Source organism: Atheta coriaria, unplaced genomic scaffold (genome assembly GCF_025399875.1).
Source record: "Atheta coriaria isolate IRGN ID8LTWV9N9 unplaced genomic scaffold, Caltech_Dcor_3.1 hic_scaffold_4_pilon, whole genome shotgun sequence".
Classification (NCBI taxonomy): domain Eukaryota; kingdom Metazoa; phylum Arthropoda; class Insecta; order Coleoptera; family Staphylinidae; genus Dalotia; species Dalotia coriaria.
Genome location: NW_027045446.1, coordinates 3,910,692 through 3,931,442, shown reverse-complemented (window position 1 = coordinate 3,931,442; position 20,751 = coordinate 3,910,692). Strand labels below are relative to the sequence as shown.

Below are 20,751 nucleotides of genomic sequence, written 5' to 3'. Positions count from 1 at the left end.
TATGTCGGCTGGGATTACACCCACGCAGTCTCTACATTTATGGATACTCAACGAGTCCTGATCCTAGAATGTGATACTTTTGTACAACTCGTAGGTATTTTATGTGCATGTTAGTTTTTTACGTAAGCAGGTTAAAAATGTCTTTTGCATGGTTATTCATGTAAAGCGGATTGTATTAAAATTAGAATAAAATATAATAATATATAAATATATATTATTATTCTAGAAATGAAACAATAAATTATTTTTTATTTTTATTGGAACGGAAATCATGATTTTAACGATTGTGGATAATTGAGTAGTAAATATTTCTTTTTATGCTTATGTAGATATAAAAAGGGATTATAAAGAAGCACCAGTGGAAGATATGAAGCAATAAATAATATGTACGTACATATATCCCTTGGAATTATATACGTATTTGTTTTATTTTCTGTTATTTATAACTAAGGGATATTAAAAGATAAAGTTGTTTGTTTTTTAATATTATGCAGACAATTTAAAAAAAGGTTAAAATTATTACATGTTTTTCTACTTTCACTTTTAAAGCGCCAGTTCTGAGACACAAAAAGTGGCACTTTAAGCACGGAAAGTCAAAGCCGTAACTAAAGTATTTTAGTTACGAATTTTAGTCACTGGGTGGAGCTTGCGCCTGCGCATTTGGCATTTATATCCTTAAATTTCCCAGTAGTATGCAAGCAAATTTCAAAGATTTAAAATACCAAAGTTCAAATACAAAAACCTGAGCATGGAAATAGAGTGAAAGTAGAATAAATAGCGTAAGCATCACATATCTAAACGTTTTTAAACACTCGGTTGATTGAACACTCGCTACGCTGGCTCTTAATTAATCACGTGACAAAAACTCCAGTTTAGCCACTTGCTACTTAATATTCTATAATAAAATATATAGTATTTAGATCAAATTTATTTTTTTGACATAATGCTTTCCCTCTGCCTTGGAAATGTTCGTCATTATCGATTTTCACCCGCTAGACGTGCCGAAATAGAGTTAATACCACTCCGAGAAATATGCGGGCAATTCACAAACCTAATCGTAATCATAATCGCTGTTATTGTTGAGAAAGCGTACTCGTATACGGTATGAAGTTAAGTATTCAACTAACGAACCAAGTTTCGCAGATAAGCATCTACAAGTAAAGATAATGGAAATGCCAATAAAGCGTATGAGTAAATTACTCAACTCTTAATTTAGAAGTTAGATTTAAGGTCAATTTGTAACCAGCATATAATAAAGTGTTAAAACAACCTAACTACTTTTATGATAAAACTTAGTTTCTTTATTAAATATTAAAAAAATTTAATTCGATTTTTTGTCTCATCACTACATAGTATAAAGTAAAGTCGCTTTTTTTTCCGATCCCTTTGTTCGCTTAAATATTTGAAACTACGCAACGGATTTTGATGCCGTTTTTTTTAATAGATAGAGTGATTCAAGAGGAAGGTTTGTATGTATAATAACATCCATTAAATAGTGGAGAAGTACTGTTATTTTTGAGGTTTCTAATGTGATGTCGTAAATACAAAGTTTTCGATTATTCACGTCTGCTCTTTGTGCGATGCTTCGTAGCTTCCCCCTCCAAGCATAGACGTGTGTATGTGTGTACGTGTGGGTTGAAGTTGACCGGTTGATGTTTTTGTTTGGAGAAGGAAAGTCGCTTTCTCTGTCTGTCTCTTTGTATGCTTAAATCATTGAAACTACGCAACGGATTTTGATGCGGTTTTTTACTTCCGTGCGAAGCCGGGGCAGGTCGCTAGTTAGTTATAAATATAATACTACTGGCATAAATTTTCATTCATCAGTATTCGTATAAAAGGCACAATTTTTTTTGTAACTCGATTACACGCTCCATTAACATTGTTACCACGAGTAATTTAATTTCCCTTTTGTTGCAGGAGTTCTTTTGTACAAAAACTTTTCCAACCAACAGAACAAACACTATCGATTTCTATATTTGATTAATCTGTTTTCTCGATGATAAACTGCATTGTCGAACTCCACCGGTAATCTTTTATTAATTATACTTTTAACTTTGATACTTTTAACAGTGATATTGATCTTCATGTTGCTGTTTAGATTCATAAGTAATTATCGTTATTTATTTATTTATTACGTTGTTTCGAGTTAATTTTGTTACTTTTATCGCGTAAAAACAGAATTGACTTTTAATTAAAAATTAATGACTTTGTTTTAGTGTATAAATATTAAATCACTAACTGTATACTAAATTTAATGGAAAATTTATTTTCTGCATTGATTATGCAAGCATTATTAATTCAACGCGATTTTATTTTTACATTGCTCGTATGTTAATTGATAAAATAATCCATTTTTAAAACGTAGGTATTACTTTTTTATGTTGAGCCACACTACTGCTATAATCATGTATTATTTATAATTGTGGTTAATTTAGGAAATGTTAAAATTTAGAACCAGTTGAATGATGTGAATCAAGGTCGTTTAATTTAACTTCGAGCATTTATACCGCGAACGCATACTTCGTTGGCAGATCATAAAGTGAATTGATGCTGATTTCCTTGTTCGCAAAGGCGATTATTAATTCAGGCGGAATTCCAACGCGAGCATCGAGTATTACGATATTTCGAGATTCAATTCGGCCATAAAACAAGAACAAAAAAACGTATTTTCCAATATTTCCGTACAAAAAAATAAATAAACGAAATAAAAAATAATAATCTGCATATGGAAAAATTCGTGACATAACTACCAATTACACATTGCATCGTTTGTGCTTTTAATTTGTAATTTTTAGGATTTATTCATATAGGATTTATATATAAATTCCACAATTCCATTTAAATAATCAAATAAATTAAATCGACAATACACTAAAAGTTTTGTGTTACATATTTGTTAGTATTTAACAATCAAAAGTTTTATTTTCATTGCTGAAGTAAAATTATTTTTAATAATTTTTAAATTATAAATAAATTTATAATACAAATAATACATAGTTGTACCTACATGTTTTTTAGCATGAGTTAAGCAATTAATAAATTAATAATTCAAGTCAAACTGGTTTATTGATTCAATTTTGTAAAGACTATGATCAAAACATATTTAATTTAATAATTTAATGCTAAATCAAATATGGTATTTAAGTTTTCTCCGTAAATTCTCTCTCAAGTATTTCGTGAAATGATACATTTAAAGGCTTTCATTTCAGCTGTTGCTAGTGGTCAATTAGCAATTAAAACAATTTATACAAACTAGCAATTAATTTGTGATTAGTGCGCTTCCAGTGTATAGTTTTATTGCTCATGATGAGCGCAATTAATTACACGTAAACACATACGAATAATATTTATTCACATAGAATAATTGTTCTGCGTTCTCATTATACAATTAACTATTAAATTAATTATTTATTCAATTATATTAGTAGACAAATATTAAAAATCATATTCTAACGTTACTTTAACATTAAAACAAAACGCACAAGACATTAGGAAGTATGTGTTTCATTGCAAAACTTGTTAATTAAGCACGTTAATTCATAATTCACACAAAAAATTATGTTCTGACCTTGATAATTAAAATTAACAATTTTAACAATTAGTAATGTGTGTGAGTGATTTTTTATTACCGAAATGGCAACGATTATTTTATATTTATCAAAAATTACATTAATGAAATATAAACAATTGTGTAGACTTCATAATAATTACAAAGAATTATTCACACGCTTTGTAAACATATTTAAATAATAAACTTTTATTTAAATGTAAATTCGACGTTTTCTTTAGGTTAAAATCATTTTAATTGGATTAAAAATTTTGTTTTTATCAAACCATTTATTTTTTTCAGCAAAAATAATAGTTCATACGCATATATACCTAAATCTATATTTGTTTTCCAATGTGCAAACTGACGAGCAAATAAAAATCCGATTGACGTTGATTTTCTCATATAGCCCTTCGAAATAATTAACCCGAGTTGTCAAGCGTTAAAAAAATTGTGACATGAAACAAACAAGGATCCAAATCCAAATCCAAATCCATTTTGCCGATAAAAATAGTTAAGACCGGAAATATTGCGAAATATGTGCATTTATTCTCAGTAATAAATTCAGCTTGTGATATCATCAATTCCATGCTAAACTAAAGTATGAGAATAATCCTTCACTTGAACGTTGTTACCGGAAATAGAGTAGTTCTGACTATCATGTATTCCTTTTGAATGTGAAACCAGACATATAGGATGTGTATACATTGATTTGCATATAGTGTGAATTTAGCTTTGAGCTTTGACCGACTAATTATTATACTTCTACCGATATGAAAGCAAACTGTATAAATTGCTCGTTATGCCCCGATTTGCAACTCGCAGGACTCGTCCTCATGTTTTATGTATCAATATAATTATGCTAATGCGCTGCGAAAACTTTTTTTGCTATATCATGCCATTTCTATTAATTTGTCCGAGTCGCGATAACGAACATTTTGCATTGCGTAATATCCTGAATTTCCATACACTACTTACTGAGTGTTATGTTCAGAAAAATTCTTTCAATTTCTATAAACATACGCAAAAAATATTGAATATAAATTACGTATCACGAAAAAAAAGGACAAAAAAAATATGAAGATGGTTTGATAAATCCGGAAATGAAACGAGAATTGACTCTAGAATTAATTCTTGTTTTTGCGGCAATGATTTGCGTTTCTTTTTTTATTTCATCGTACATTGGTTTCTATTTCAATCAAAAATATATATTTATTATCGTAAGAATTTATGTGCATCATTGTATATGATTCTGCTGTCCTTCATAATTTAATTGTTTGTGGTGCTGTTAATACAAGCAACGACACACGCTAAATAATAACTAATAAATGCAATAAAATTCAATCGAGACTGAATGATTGTGTGCAAGGCAAATTCGCTGGGTAAACAAATATAGTTCGGTTTGGGAATTAACATCGTCGCCAGTCTGAAATTAAAACGAATAGCACACTCTGGAATTCAAAAAGCAACATTACCAAAGGTCGTTGAACTCATTTAATTTGGCATTCATTTTGGTTCATAAATTAAATAACGGTTATAATTTTTACAACTTTGGATTTTGTTTGATGTGGTAATGTTAAAACCAACACGAAATTTATGTTTTCAATGGAAGCAGTCCTAAAATTGCATACATGACAACAATAAATGCATTGGTAGCATTAAAGTGAGGTTATGTAATGTGTGCGTCCCCTGACCTTCAAAACTGACAGGTTTATTTGACAAACAAACCCCACAACCCAAGTTTTAACAGCTGTTTTGGTCTGGTCCATCTGATTATTTATAAATTATGGCGCCGGGAAAAAAGCCCCAATGGGCAAAATGACAAATGATAGCCGTTTTTTGTTGTTTACACTTTACGCTAACTGAATTCTTGAGCCATTGTTTCGCGAGGACAAAAGTTGGGTCGATTGAACAATGTTCTACGCATTTCATTTGCATAATCTAGCTGGCAAAATCATTTAATCATCAGAGCATTATTACAACGCGTATGTCGCTGACGGCATAATCTAAATAATCACAAAGTCAAGTCTGATGTTCGGAAGTTAGTTGGATACATGGTAAACACAATCATGGATTGAAAAATTATTTCTGCAAATAATCCCGGAGTGAAGGTAAAATTTATTTCAAAGCTATCGCTAAAGGGTGGAAAATATTGCAATGTTAGCTTTTTACGGTAAATACGGGGAATTAGTTCAACGAGCGTCAACAAAATAGGAAGCAGAAATTTAATCCCTATCGACCTAGAAAGATGCTTAACGGTTGTACTGATTCGATTCGATATTTAGTCTGTTGTAGAGAATTTAACATTGAAGGCGCTTTTAAAAGAAAATGTTAATTGCGTCGCACGATTACCTCTGCTCATTTTGCATCAGCTTTAATTCAGGTTAATTAGTAATTAAAGAAAATGCGAGACAATGACGCTGAAAAAGTAAATCCTTTTGACGCTAACAATTCCCTGGAATTTTTCTAACAGGTTTTTAGGGGTAATTTTTTTAACATGATTAAAAAATATAAATAAAACCATAGTTCATTGTTTTGGTAGAAATTTTCTAGGAATTTTTATCTATTTTTTGTAAATGAAAAACAAGTTTTTATGCCAAAATACAATAGAATTCAATGCTGAACAGTTTTATTGCGTTTGCTGAAAAAATATAAAAACAAATCACAACTAGGAAAAGCACTTTGCCCTTTCGGGGATTCGCGGAAGTGGGAAATGTATCGGGATAAAAGTATTCGATAAATCATCGCCCCAACTTAAGTTAAAACGGTACGAAGAGGTATAATAAGTACGATATTCATCATTTATCATAAACTTCCAAACAAAACACGTATTAATACTACATAGAAACAAACCAAAACCACATGAATAAAAATATTATCCTCACCATAATAAAATCATTAACACAATGTATTTTTGTAAATAACAAATTAAACCCACAATAACCCACAATAATACATTATTTACGATCATTTTTTAACATTTTTTTATTTCATAATGTAAATACTTGAGAGCATTTTCATTAAAATGTGTAAGTATATTTATTCATCGTCAAACAAATAAAGAAAACACACAGAACAATGAAAAATAAAACAAATTCATGAATGAATAATTTTTTTTCTGAAAAATAATTAATTATGTTATCATTCTTACAGAAATATTGAAATATGCGCGAATTTATATACAAAAATAGAACTGTAATGATTTTAAAATTCATTCAAGTACGTCTGTCTGCATGCTATCAATTTGTGTTTACCTACGCACCATTAGTTTTTTCTGCATTTTTTTTCGAGTTTTCTTGTTTTCCAGACTGCTTCTCATCTCTGGAATTTATTCGTAACAGTTGAATTGGTCCAAACAATAAGTTAATCCTGATTTCACCAGATGTTCAGGAACCTGTAAATAAATCAGAATTTTGAAAATATGCAAAATATTTTGAATAAAATGTATAATTATATCAGTTGTATATAACTAAAAACTAAAACTATTAAAATATTTATTGATAATTACATTAACTGATTAAATTATTTGTGGAATGATATAAAATTCTTCTATCTGTTTATTTTTAATATTCGATTAACCTATAAAGCTTAGTGTGTAACGAAGTAACTCTAGCTGGCGTTTATTGAAAGGACAGGGTTGCTTGTATTATTTGCTGCGGACACTGGTATACTCGTATTTGCGAAGCTGCCAACCACAGCCCGAAAATGTTTGTCCGAGGCGACCCCGCAAACAAGTTGCAATTTCGGACAGTTGGATAAAACCAACCGACGTTTCAGTATGCTCATAATACCTCACTCAGCGGTCAAGACGAGGATACATACACGAGACAAACATTTACAATTTAAGAGTCAAGGCAAAATGAAACGGCGACGACGAAGTTAAATGAGCCGGGGCCCAACAGACGAACAACCTGCTGCTCTCTGCTCGAATGCTCGTCGCTGCTGCTTGAATTCGGAATTCAGTCGCTGGCTGCGCATGCGATCGTTTCGGCGCTGGCATTTCGACTCCTCGCGGCCACGCAAACGCGGAGTGCGCTTTTCCTGCTCCTTCGAACGACGTCGCACAAACGCACAGGATTGCGAGGAGTTTAACCACACGCAGCAAAAGTTACGAAAAAGTTATTTGTGATCACTTTAAACCTGTTTTCCCAGTGCTATTGTTCACAACATCATCACGTGTGTAAAATGTGCGGTTGAAACTAGTGCTAAACTAAAACCATTATGGATTTCGACGCGAATTTCACAAACTTTGAGGAATCGAACGCCAGCGATGCCGAAATTGTCGAGTTTGCAAAACGGGACGCATTGTACATAGTTATACCAATAACAATAATCTACGTAATTATCTTTATAACTGGTTTGGTTGGAAACATCGCCACTTGTATCGTGATCGCGCGTAATAAATCAATGCACACGGCGACAAACTATTACCTCTTCAGTTTGGCCATTTCTGATCTCCTGCTGTTGATATCTGGATTGCCACCGGAGATTTATTTGATCTGGAGTCGTTATCCGTATGTCTTTGGATACACCTTCTGTGTGCTTCGTGGACTCTTCGCTGAAACCTCCATGAACGCCACAGTTTTAACAATTACTGCATTTACCATCGAGCGTTATGTTGCTATTTGCCATCCATTTCTTTCGCATACAATGAGCAAACTTTCGCGCGTTGTTAAACTGATTTTATTCATCTGGACGCTGGCGGTGTGTTTCGCCATCCCACAAGCGACGCAATTCACACTCATGAAACTATACACTGATCCGGATAACGATGAAGTTCTATGCTATGTGGTGAATCCGATTCGCTTCACATTTGAGATTTCGACGTTTTTCTTTTTTGTCCTGCCGATGACTCTCATCGCTGTGCTATATGCAATGATTGCCGTGCAGTTGAAGTCTTCGAGTATGATGAAGCGAAGCAGTACGCCGCCCCTGGATGCCAGCCATTCAAACGGGGCGAATGTGGGTGTTAATGGCCAAGGGAGTATGCGGGCCAAATTGAATTGCCGACATCAGCAATCGCAGTCGTCGCGGCGCGTTTTAAAAATGCTCGGTGAGTGAAATAATTAATATTTATAGAGATAAGTTGAAAACACACAAAATTTATGCAAATGTATTTATATTTTTAATGTTGACGTTTCATCATACGTTTAAATGAATATTTATGTTGGTTTTAATACTTATACATAAACTAAAAAAAACAAAATGCGAAAATGTTCAATTTTTTTAAGGTTATTTTCGTAATATTGTCAGGATAGGTTATATTCGATAATTCCTATAAAATTTTCAACTGAAGAGCTTTTCTATCATATTAAACTTTGTTTTAGATATAATATAATCACATAAAAGTTGTAAACTTTGTGTAAACTTTGTTGGCGTAAAGGATGTACTTATAAGTTTGAAAGTTTTCATCTTTCATACTTTATATGAAAAATATGAAACAATGCACTGCAAGCGGCAAATATTGGCATATTGTGATTGGAAATATTCATTCCGAAGGGCTATTAAACTATGAACACATTGCCAAAAGAATTAATTAATTCGTGGTAAATGTTGACGGAGTTAATTAAAATTTTCAATTAATTTCGACTTTTCTTGTTTAAATATTACTTATTAATAAATAGTAAATATTACAAGTAATGCACAACTACATTTTTAATACATCGAATGTTCGAATGTAACGAAGTCGGTATTTCACACGATTTATGTGTCAATGTCAATGTTAATGGCAAATAAATCTCACTTACACGCGCAAAGTGTATCATGTTAAGTGTAACAACTTCATTATACTTAATTTAAAGTACCTACTCGTTTAGAGTGTTTAGACACCAAGATCGATAAATTACTACGCAAATTACTCCCATGAATATATAAATTTTGGATCGGTGAAAACTGATTATAATATAATATTAATATATTTAAATATTTAAATATTAAATTGAAATTTTGATGAAATAATTGAAAATCTATCAATGCTCAACCATGAACAATGGAGCAATTATTAAATACCAACCAGCGCGGAGGCTAAAACTTCAAACGTCAATATGCTCGATAGCCATGATCAGCGTTTATTAAAAGTATAATTACAAAATTAAACTGTACCTACGTATGTAAATTATGAAAATATAATTTACCTATATGTTATTGAAGCCGAATTTTCATATGCATATTAACTGGATTAGATGCTGTAATAATTAAGTTTTAAAGTTTAAGGCTATTATAAATGAGTGCATATTATTTACTGGTTCGTTAATAACAAAAATTGATTTATTCCTTCATACCAGAATAGATAATCTTTATTGAGTATATTTGGGTTAATTTTGATGGATTATATTTATGCAGAAATAAACTATTTTTAACTGTAGCAGAGGAATTTTGATCGAGTTTTTTTTTGTTCCATATTTTTACATTCGATATTTTGAATATTTTGCATTCAGGCTCGTCAAACTGTCTACGTGTTTTACGCCGCAGTGAAAATATGAATTTAGAATTCAGTTTTATTTACTGGAAAAACAAAACGTAGAATTATAATAATACTGCATTAAACCGCCCCTTTAATTTAGTATTTGGTGCTAAAACGTTTATTCTATACCTCTTTCAAAATTTAATTAAATTATGCGCATTTTATTCCATTCTTGTCAATTTCTATTGTTTAGCTGCATACATACTAGGAGTTAATTATTTAGTAATCCGACTCTCTAGGTGGCAATTTTTCTTGTTTACATTGGCTGATTGCAAACGAACGTACTTGATTGAAATATATGGTTTTATTTCACACGGGCATTGGTTTACCTTTCGTACTGAAAAAAGGCAACAACAAACAAGAATGACTGGAAATTCGTGTAGAAAAAAGATCAGGTATTTCGATTGAAATTGGCAAAAATCTATTGAGAAGAAAATACTGCCAAGAAACGTGACGGATTTACATCGGGAGTCAGAAGCCACGAAGTATTTTTCTTTATCAATTTATCTAGTATCTACAAACAATGAAACAAACAAACAATAAAATATTACTAGGCATGTAAATATTAAAAACGGAATAAATATCCATTTTCGCCAGTCATCTACGTGTAGATATATAAAACTATTTAAGTATTTGTATTTGAAGAAAAGAATTTCATTCAGCGTTGTTTTCATAACAAATTGGATTTTTTGACGAAATAGCAGCGCGGACAATATGGTAGACAAGTCGTTTGGTAAATTTTTTATTCGAAAGGTTTATTTCATATTTTTCTTGCTTGTTTTGTTCCTTTTTTGTAAATTGTGTTTTTATTCGATCGCGTGCGAAAAATACTCGGCAGCATGTTCACGTACCCTTAATCTGTGTTTTCATTATGTGTTAAATAAATTTACTTATAAATACACACAGCAGCAAGTTATACCAGCTTAGATAAATATATTTTTACATTTTACTCGTTCTTATCTTAACCTATGAAAGAAATGTAGAATTTTAAACGCGGAAGAAGCACAATGATCCAAGGTATTTTTAAACGGCTTTCCGAATGAATAGATAATAATACTGCGGCTTTCAAAGTTAAAAAATACCTGAATTCACTAGGAAAAATTCAACGTAGTAGAAAGTTTTGCAGAAATTTTTAGAAAAATTTTTAATTAATGCAGAAACCTACAAATACTACATTCCGTGAGCAGTAACAATGGACAGCAGTATTAATTTCTCATTGTTACTCAAAATTCGATATTGCAAACCTCAAAAGGGCGTTATCGGAAATACAGGTTTTACCAGGAAACCTGCGTCCACGCACAGCTATATTCTTGTTATAGAATGTCATAAAACAACATCCACCTTAAGCCAGGAACCAAAATCTGTGCAAGTAGTATGCAAGTTAAGAAAACTCGTCTTCCATCTCCTGCTATAACGCACAGATACACAATTACAACTAAATCTAAGTTTATATAAGATCTTGATTTTTCGTAGAAAATGCACTTACTAGTGGAGATGAAAAGAAAAATATCTAAGATTATAATGTGACAGCTGCGACTTACTCTTCTATAACAAGGAAAATATAATTTAAAAATTACGATGTCGCGCAAATGCATTAGCCTGATAGGAACTTCACAAAGTGAAAATCTGCCAAGACAGATGAGACCTTTAATTTAAAAAATTGATGAAAGCTTAGCAAGAAGTTGAATTTTAAGAACTATTTTAGTGATCAAATAATTCTAGAGGGATGCGATTTAATATTAATTCATTTTTGAGCAGATTTTATCTCAAGAGTATCCATCATCTGAAAATTAATCATTTGTGTCGGTTTTCATTTCAGAAAAGATTTTGTTTCATATAATTTTGAATTAAAATTACAATCCACAGCTGCAGAGCTTTTCTTCAACTCTTTTTATATGGGTGGATATAATGAAAAACGAATAAAACATTTCAAAAAATTAATTCGAATGTATTTGTCGGTTGGTTAATGCAAAAGTTAGATAAAAATTGATGCTGAAACTCTCTACAACAAGAATTTATTTCATTTGGATAATAAATTAACAACTCTGCGCTCAAATTCAAAATTGTAATTACTTTAATTATAGTCAAGGTTTGTGTATGAATAATTTATGATGTACTTTTAGGGTGCAACTGCGCGAATTTTAAATGGCCCTCCCGGGTAATTTGCGTTTTATGTATCACTCTGATTAAATTTCTGCTTTATATTTAGATTTGTTAATTGAATACAATTGCAGACGATTTATAGTTAATTATTTCAAGGGGGCGTAAATTCGCCTAGTATTTAATTAAATTGATAAATAATATTTTATTGTGTAATGCATTCTGTAATACTCATGTTCATATCATAAACATGTGTTTGCCTGGAAATGACATATGCAATCAGTGTATAAGCTGAATAACTAGTTGTTACATTTATGAAATAAGAGTAGCGCAAGCGGCAGGCGTGAAAATTTGCATGTTCCAGGAAAGACCAATTAATTATTAATTCTGTACATATCTAAGCGAGTTGGAGATTTCAGATTTTACGTAATTTATAACTGAAAAACAGTTAATTAATTTAATGTTTAAATTGTAGAACATTTTAAGGAAATAAAATATTATTTTATTAAAGTAATTTTATTGTCAAATAAAAGAATGAATCTTGTGGATTTCACTAAATTTATAAAACACTGCTACATGTTCCACCACACTATGGATGAATATTAAAATTACAAGTAGAAAACCTGAACTAAAAAAAATTGATTAGGTTACGTAATTTAATCAAACTAAAAATTCGCTACTAGGAAAGTTTGTTCTTTTCAATGTTGAATTAAACAATTTTGACTAATAATTTGACATTAATACTATAAACTGCATTACAAATAGTTACTAATTATTTTAAAACCACATTGACGAATGAGTTTAATCAATTAATTATCAAGTCTGGATAGATTTAACACCGTTGGAGACATCACGTAATTTATAACTGAATAATAGCTGCAGGATAATTTTTAAAACGTAAGAAATTATAAGGAAATGTAATATTATTTTATTTAAGAAATTTAAATTAGGTCACGTATTTCAATAAAACTAATAACTCGCTTTCAGGAAATTTTATGTTTTTCAATGTGAATCATAACAATTTTAAATATAAATTTTACATTAATACCTACTAATAGCTTCTTTAAAAACAGTTACTCATTATTTTAACAACTATATTTACAAATAAATTTATTCAAATAATTATCATTTCTGTATATATCTAACATAATTGGAGACTTTACGTAATTTACATCTAAAGAATTGCTGAAGAACCATTTATGTAACTTTATTCTTGAAAAATTACCTATTTTAATAAAACAAATAACTTGCTTCCGGGAAATTTTATGTTTTTCAATGTTGAATAAAAACAATTTTGAATAATAATTTGACATTAATACTACTAACTGCATTACAAATAGTTACTAATTATTTTAAAACCACATTGACGAATGAATTTCATTAATTAATTATCAATTCTGTAAGTATATATCTAACAAAGTTGGAGCCTTCACGTAAGTTATAATTGCATAACAGCTGCAAGAAACTTTTTAAAACGTAAGAAATTTCAAGGAAATATAATAATATTTTATTAAAAATTTCTAAGTTAAGTTACGTATTTCAATATAACTAATAGGTTGCTTCCAGGAAATTTTATGTTTTTCAACGTAAAATAAAACAATTTTGAACATAAATTTTACATTAATAGTATTTGTTGCTTTAAAAAACAGTTACTCCTTACTTTATAACCACATTTACCAAGGAATTTAATCTACTTACATTCACAGTAAATATATACAAGAACATAAAAAATTCAATTACATTATAAAAGTCATGGCAGAGCCTTTACATTGTGAAAATAGTTCAGGTCTGTGAGTTGAGAAAGGTTTATTTGAATGGTGGTTCAAATTTTAGGTTTGAGTCAAGTCTACTCGTACTTTTTCAGCATGTTAAATACGAGTAAAGTGAAGAAAGTTTATGTATCAATGACCATATGATTAAATTGTGCAGAGCTCGTTATAAAAAACTATTTCTGAATGAAATAAATTTAAGGAATGTTTATATACGAGTAGCTACAGGTATATGCAATTTGTAGATTCAAATCAAAATAATAAAAACAATATTATACATGTTTTCCACTTGAGAATATGTTAATGAGATGTAAAAGAGTTCATGAAATCAATTTTTATGCAGTGTGTTTATTCGAATGTGATTTTCTTTTCAATTGAACCTTTGAACCAATTGAAATATCAAATAATAATGAGATAGGATACGAGTAGTTTTTTACGCTCACTTCCAATCAGAAACATTATGTTGGGATCTCGAATAAAAACGACCACGCGGCCTGAAGCATCTAAAAAAAGAGCTTCATGCTGATTCAACATTGACTTCAAAACGAAATTTATATTAAACTAATGTTTGCGGATAAAGTCTAGTATTTAACTTGATAAAAACATATCTATATTAATTAAACATACCCTTTTCAAATATTTGGTTATGTGTTGTAGGTATGTAGGTTGGGTTGCATAAGAAAACTGTCACTATTGGCACTTTAATATTCAATTTTCCTACACGAACATTCATTGAGTACAAATTGCGTGTTGCCTTTTAAGCTCCGTCATTTGCGCGAGTTTTACGACGTCTAAACTCCAAGTAAATTATAGTCATGGGTGAGAACCTAGCTCGTATAAACCATTTATCTTTATTTTATCTTATACCCTTAGACTACTTGCAAACGCTGACTTAATATTTATTACAATCTATCAACTTAAAATGGCTATTTATTGACTAATTTAAAATAATCGTCCATCAACTAGTTAATGAATTTGCAAGAATAGGTTAAAAATACACATTCGGAAATTTATTACTCTTTCTAACAAGGATTCCTGGATTTAATTTTAATTAACAACGGTTTAATCTTGTTCAGTCATGTGAACAGCTTCGTGTTGCGTATAATGAATGCCAGTAAATCACTGCAAGGATGTTGAAATTTAAATTCAAAACACACGTTCGTTTTCACCAAACTAACTCATTCAGTTTAATACATTCGAGCTATTTCAAGAATTGCTGAGTTCAGAGCCCAATAGGTTTCAATATTGTAAAGGGTTTTCGTAAATTTTTTAGTAGGGTTTGTGATACAATGAAATTAAAACAGCTTTACAATTAATCCACATTAATCATTTTCAGATATTATATGAATGTACATTAGTAGAAACAGATATTAAATAATCTGCGGCAGATGCCAGGCGCCTCCACTCTATATTTCATTCATATAAAATATAAATTCATGAATCTCCGAAGCACTCATAATTTAGAGTTAGTAAACTGTAGCGTATAAGGCATTATAGTAATTATTATTCATGTATCAATTTATAAATCAAGTTTGAAATGTAAACATGAAAACTATTATGATTTTGGGATGATTTAGGTAAATATTTTAACACCAGATTATATATTATTTTATAGGATTATCATAGGATATATCATAACAATGAATTACGGCTTTTCAAAATTAAATTGAATTATTAAATTAGAAAATATCGAAAATAAATTTCAATTTTTTCCACGTTTTTACAGGGTTTTGAAATACAAAAAGTGTTACTTTATACACGGACGATTAAGACCGTGACTAAAGTACTTTACTTGTGACTACTTAATATACTATTACCAGATTGCTAAACAATTGTACAAGAAAATAAATTTTAAAATACATTTTGTTGCAATTGTCTGCGGTTACAATTGTAACGCGTTAGTGAAATGAGTTTAATAAACTTGTCGCGACGCATAATGTTCACTTAAGCGTCAATTTTAAGAGTCCTCAGGGTGCCATAACAATCATTTTAGAAAGAATATTTCATTATTAGAATAATTGCGTGTGTTTTTGGGTACTGAAGCAAATTTATGTTCGTACACAAAAAGAAAGATGGTCTGTTTATGACTTTAAATAACAGCGCTTCAAAAACCTTTATCGCAAGTTATTTTAAAAATTGTGAATATAATGTTGGTGTAAGATGTAATAAATTTTTTATATGCATACTGTAATAATTACAAAACTCAGGAATTGATTTTAAAATGAATTTTAAAACTTTATTACATGAATAATGCATAATCGTAAAATGAATAAAAACTCTGACACTTATAGCAAACACGTAAATTACAACAAAAACACTTTTTTTTCATACTTTATTCAGATTATGATAGAAAAACTTGGCCGGTCCTTTTATATAATAAAAAAATTTATACAAAATTTATTCCTTACTTTACCCAACGAAATTTTCTTTTCTTTACTCCATTTTTTCGTTTTATTCGTGGCCAAGTTGAACATAAAGCACGAGATTCAATTTCTTATCGTGCGTCATTGATTTATTCTCGCACGTTATTCCCGGATTTCTATAAAGTACGGAAGTTGTGCGCAGTTTTTTGCATGTTAGACTTGAAATGTGATCATAACTGTGAGTGCGCGTTGAGCGTCCAAAGTTGAAAATGAAAAGAAGCATGTGGTAGTGCTTCGCGAAGAATATGATTGCATGTAGCACTTACGTGGTTTGTATACATCACCATGACGTAGTTTTATTGCCGATCACGAATCAATTCAATGCCTTCACGTGTGCGTTTACTCTGCATGCGAATTTTGCTAAATTAAGTTTCAATTCAGCACACGTTTTCGTAAGTACGGTCATGGGGAACCTAAGCTTTGCACCATTCCGGCAAATATGAGCTTTTAATGAGAAATTTACGTAAGTAGCTGAGGTTAAAAAATAACTGCCGGTTTGTTAGTGTTGGCAGATCACGTTTTTAATTACAATCTTTTTTAAATTTACATTGTTACATATTTATACTTTGAATATTCTAGGGTGAAACTTGAATATAAATTTTTTTTGTTTGAATTTTCATTTTTGCTGATTTTTTTGATAAAGAAAAAAATTTTTTTTCCTCAATTTTCTGACAATGGTAGCAAATTATATAAATATGTAAACGTTAAATTTTACTTCTTCGGCGTATATAGGCTATAATTAAATAAATCTTATATAATATGATTTCTGCCAAGAAAGATCCAATCTGGCTGCGTAAAGTTTAAGCTTTCTAAATGAATTTTGTATTTTCTTGTCTCCTTCCGGCTAAAATTTTGCAAATATGATTTAAATTACCATCGCACAATTCATCTAGAAGTCAAGAACGGATTAAAACCTAAAATAATGAAGAAAGTTATGAAGGAAAGTTATATTTAACAATTAATAATAAATCAGAAGATGTTTTCGGAATGTTACACTCAATAAATTAATGAATTTAGATATGTAAATGAAGTACGAGTGATATGGTAGCATATAGAAATCCTTATTACAAAGCTAATTTACTCATATTGTACACGTTTAATTAAGAGATAATCAAACACGTTCGCGGCTACAAATAATTTAAATTCAAGGATGGAAGGATTTCCTAGCTCACATTTGGTTTGCAAAGCGGTGCTTTTATGTTGACAATGCACATCCATCAAGTGAAGCTACATAAATCTATTTTTGAAAAGCATGCATTGGACATAACCAATCATAAATTTTCGCATTTCGTATGCAGCGATTTTAATACATATTAGTATAAGTCACTACTTGAGATTGAATGCCGTGTTTATTCATATTCTATAGTAATGATTTTAATGCATTAATTAATACGCAAAAAATAAACTGCATTCTAATGTTTTGAACTTAACTTTTAGCGTTAGTAAAACTTTATAAGAGCAAGAGCTGGAAAATGTGCGAACAAAAGTAAATCAACGTTTACTTTGCAAGTGGTTGGTTATTGCGATGAAATATAATGAAATTGGTGGAAAGCATAATTCCGAAAAAGATTAATGATGAATATTTGTGCTACGCATACATTTCTCGTACATTAAACAGAGACACTACAAGCATAGGAATTGTCTAAATAAAGAATAATGAAGACAAAATAGATATACTAACGTGCTATTGTAATAATCTATGTTTTCATCCTTGAAAAATTACTTTTAATTGAGTAAAAACTCAAAACAACGCAATTTTCCAGTTTATAAATTATATTGCATGTAAAATATTAATAAGAACATATTTTATTACAATTTGACAAAAATATATTGATGTCAGCGCTCCTCGTTTATCATCTTGAGCGCTGGAGCTACTTGCGCCATTTTTAATATCACGAGTGCTCTCAACTCCCACGTGTGATAAACATCGTCTAGCTTTGGCTACCAAAAATAAAAAGACATGAGAAGGCATGTCAGTTTTATTCATCAAATCGGCATTAAACGATTTACATCTTGATATTTTCCTTCAAAAATCACGTCCACGCAAAAAAATACCATTATATAACGAAATGGAAAATATATATACAAAAGAAATAAATCGTTTCCTGACGTCTCCCTCGGCCTTGCTTGCTAGATATACACAAAGCCTAAGCTGTGCAACATTTGTTACAGATATAAAAGAATTTCACAATCGCAATTTCATTTTTTTTTCCTGTTTCCGTCACGTACGCCCTAAAATTTAGGACCTAAATAGAAGCCAACGTTTTATGTGCTTGCAAACAATTATAAATTATAGTAGCTTATGTGGCTACACAAGCGGAGATAATTGTGAACTAGTGGAAACAATATTAACTTTTCATTCTTCTGATTGCAGTCGCAGTGGTGGTCGCATTTTTCATCTGTTGGGCACCGTTCCATACGCAGCGATTGCTCGCGACATATCTGCCCTCGGACACACAAAGCCGGATATTTGACGCAGTCACGTATATCAGCGGTGTGCTGTATTTCGTGTCCACAACGATCAATCCCCTGCTGTACAACATCATGTCTAACAAGTTTCGCGAGGCATTCAAGGTAGATATTCAAAGTTCGCAGCTTATAACACGTATCCAACACATATTGAATTATCCCTGCTTGTCATCCCCCAAAGCCAGAAAAGATATCTCGCTCTGCATGTTTCATGAGCACACACATAGAAGGAAATCCACGTAGGCAATTGAAGTAAAGCAAAGCACAGAGCTTCTTTTGCAGGAAACGTTCAACCGGTGCTGTCGGGCTGCGCGATTTAAATCAGACCCGCCACGTCCGCAAAGGTCTTACTCGGTTCTATCCCGATCAGCGCAGCGGGGCGGACACGAGTCGTCAGACTCCTACAAGGACGACCATAGTTTACACACCAACTCAACTGTAACAACCCACCGTAAGGAATCCTGCGATTCAATTGCCATGCAACAGACTAAAGGTGGAAAACGGTAACTTGTGTTTATACAAACTTTTTTTGGTGGATTATTTTGATTATCTTTTTATATTTTTTATATAGAAACATGGAAATACTTGAAAGGCATTCCTATGTGAGCACTGGTCGTAACTGGCCAAAGGATCGCGTTGATGTATGTTTGACAATGATACCAAAAACGGATTTGGACATAATCACTCCCAGTACTCGCCTGGTGGCGGTCAAATTAAGCCATCCTCAACCCACATCACCTAGTCGAATTGAGCGCGTCTGGCGACTGCTGCATTGTGCTGAGCGCAATCCGGACGGAAGTTTTTCGAGTTTAAATTCAACGCCAGCGAAGGACCAGGCTGGCAGAGCGAGTCTTTGTTCGCTGGCGTCCGACGAGTGCAATAAGCACAGGTGCGATATCAGCAACAGCAGCTTACGGAACGTGGAGATGGGCGAACTGGTCGACGAGCTCAGCGCATACATGGAGGAGATTAAGACGCGCGAACTATCTACATAATTTGCCAACTTTTCGTCTAGCGGTATTCCGCATCCCCGTTTAGCACTAGTAACTCCACAATTATGTGATAAATGTGATAAATGATAATTTAGCAGCAACAAGACACATCTTTATAAATATTAATTAACTTCCACATGAGGATATTACGAAAATGTCCCCGTATGTGTTGTGTGTTCCCTGAAAACACATCGAAGTTTTGCTCATAAGAAAACATCTCGATTATATATTTATATATTTATAAATATCACTTGTTGTCGTTGATTAAATGATTAAATGTGTTACAAAATGGGAAAAAAATCAAAAATCATTAATGTGATGTTAAAAGTTAATTACAGACGCAAATGATGCTAGTCATAATATATAATCGGCTTGTTTGTAACCGACCGTCAAACAATTAATTTAATTATGCGATTTTATAAGTGTCCAATTACGTCGCATGTTAATTCGGCGAATCCAACAGCGAACCATCTTTAATTGGAACCGGAGAACTGAATTGTATCTATAAATGTAACTGTTATAATATGTATAAATTATTGATAATTGTAATTACATTCCTATAAGCAAATAAATTACTGATATACGTTTAAATATTCTCACAGCATTGAATTTATTTTGTGCAGAGCCTGCGTTCATGTATCATAAGTCTAAAAAGATACAAAATTTGCAATTTTATTTTCTGTCGTAATCTGAATTTAAACAATTTTTAGTTATTAATAAAAAATGCAATTTTCAGTTATTAATAAAAAAAATGCAATTTTTGGTGGAGGTGTCAATTCAAAAACATGATGTAGAAAACGATTTATATCTTGTGAATTAATTAACAATCTTTCAGTTTCTTTTAGCCAAACTTTAGTGTAAGATATGCTCTATATGATGCATACTTTTTTTACTTTCTAGACTCTTTGGAAGTGACCCAAAATGCTGTTTAAAAATTAGCATTTTTCAAAAAAATAATACATAGTGTGGAAAATACCCTGTATTTTAT

General features: G+C 31.1%; 1 protein-coding gene and 1 long non-coding RNA gene across 2 annotated transcripts; one reads left to right on the top strand and one right to left on the bottom strand.

Annotated features, from left to right (window-relative positions):
* Nucleotides 1–6,561: 6,561 nt before the first annotated feature.
* Nucleotides 6,562–7,434, bottom strand: LOC135790098 (uncharacterized). The gene is made up of 2 exons (XR_010547698.1): nt 7,056–7,434; nt 6,562–6,941 (listed from the first exon to the last, which is right to left on the bottom strand). It is a non-coding gene; the product is annotated as an uncharacterized lncRNA (long non-coding RNA).
* A 113-nt stretch (nt 7,435–7,547) lies between these two features.
* Nucleotides 7,548–20,354, top strand: LOC135790093 (pyrokinin-1 receptor-like). Its single transcript, XM_065300142.1, has 4 exons — nt 7,548–8,600; nt 18,677–18,876; nt 19,054–19,274; nt 19,343–20,354. Exons 1-4 carry the CDS (start codon nt 7,769–7,771, stop codon nt 19,764–19,766), a joined length of 1,677 nt encoding a protein of 558 aa, XP_065156214.1. The 5' UTR covers nt 7,548–7,768; the 3' UTR covers nt 19,767–20,354.
* The last annotated feature ends 397 nt before the right edge of the window (nt 20,355–20,751 follow it).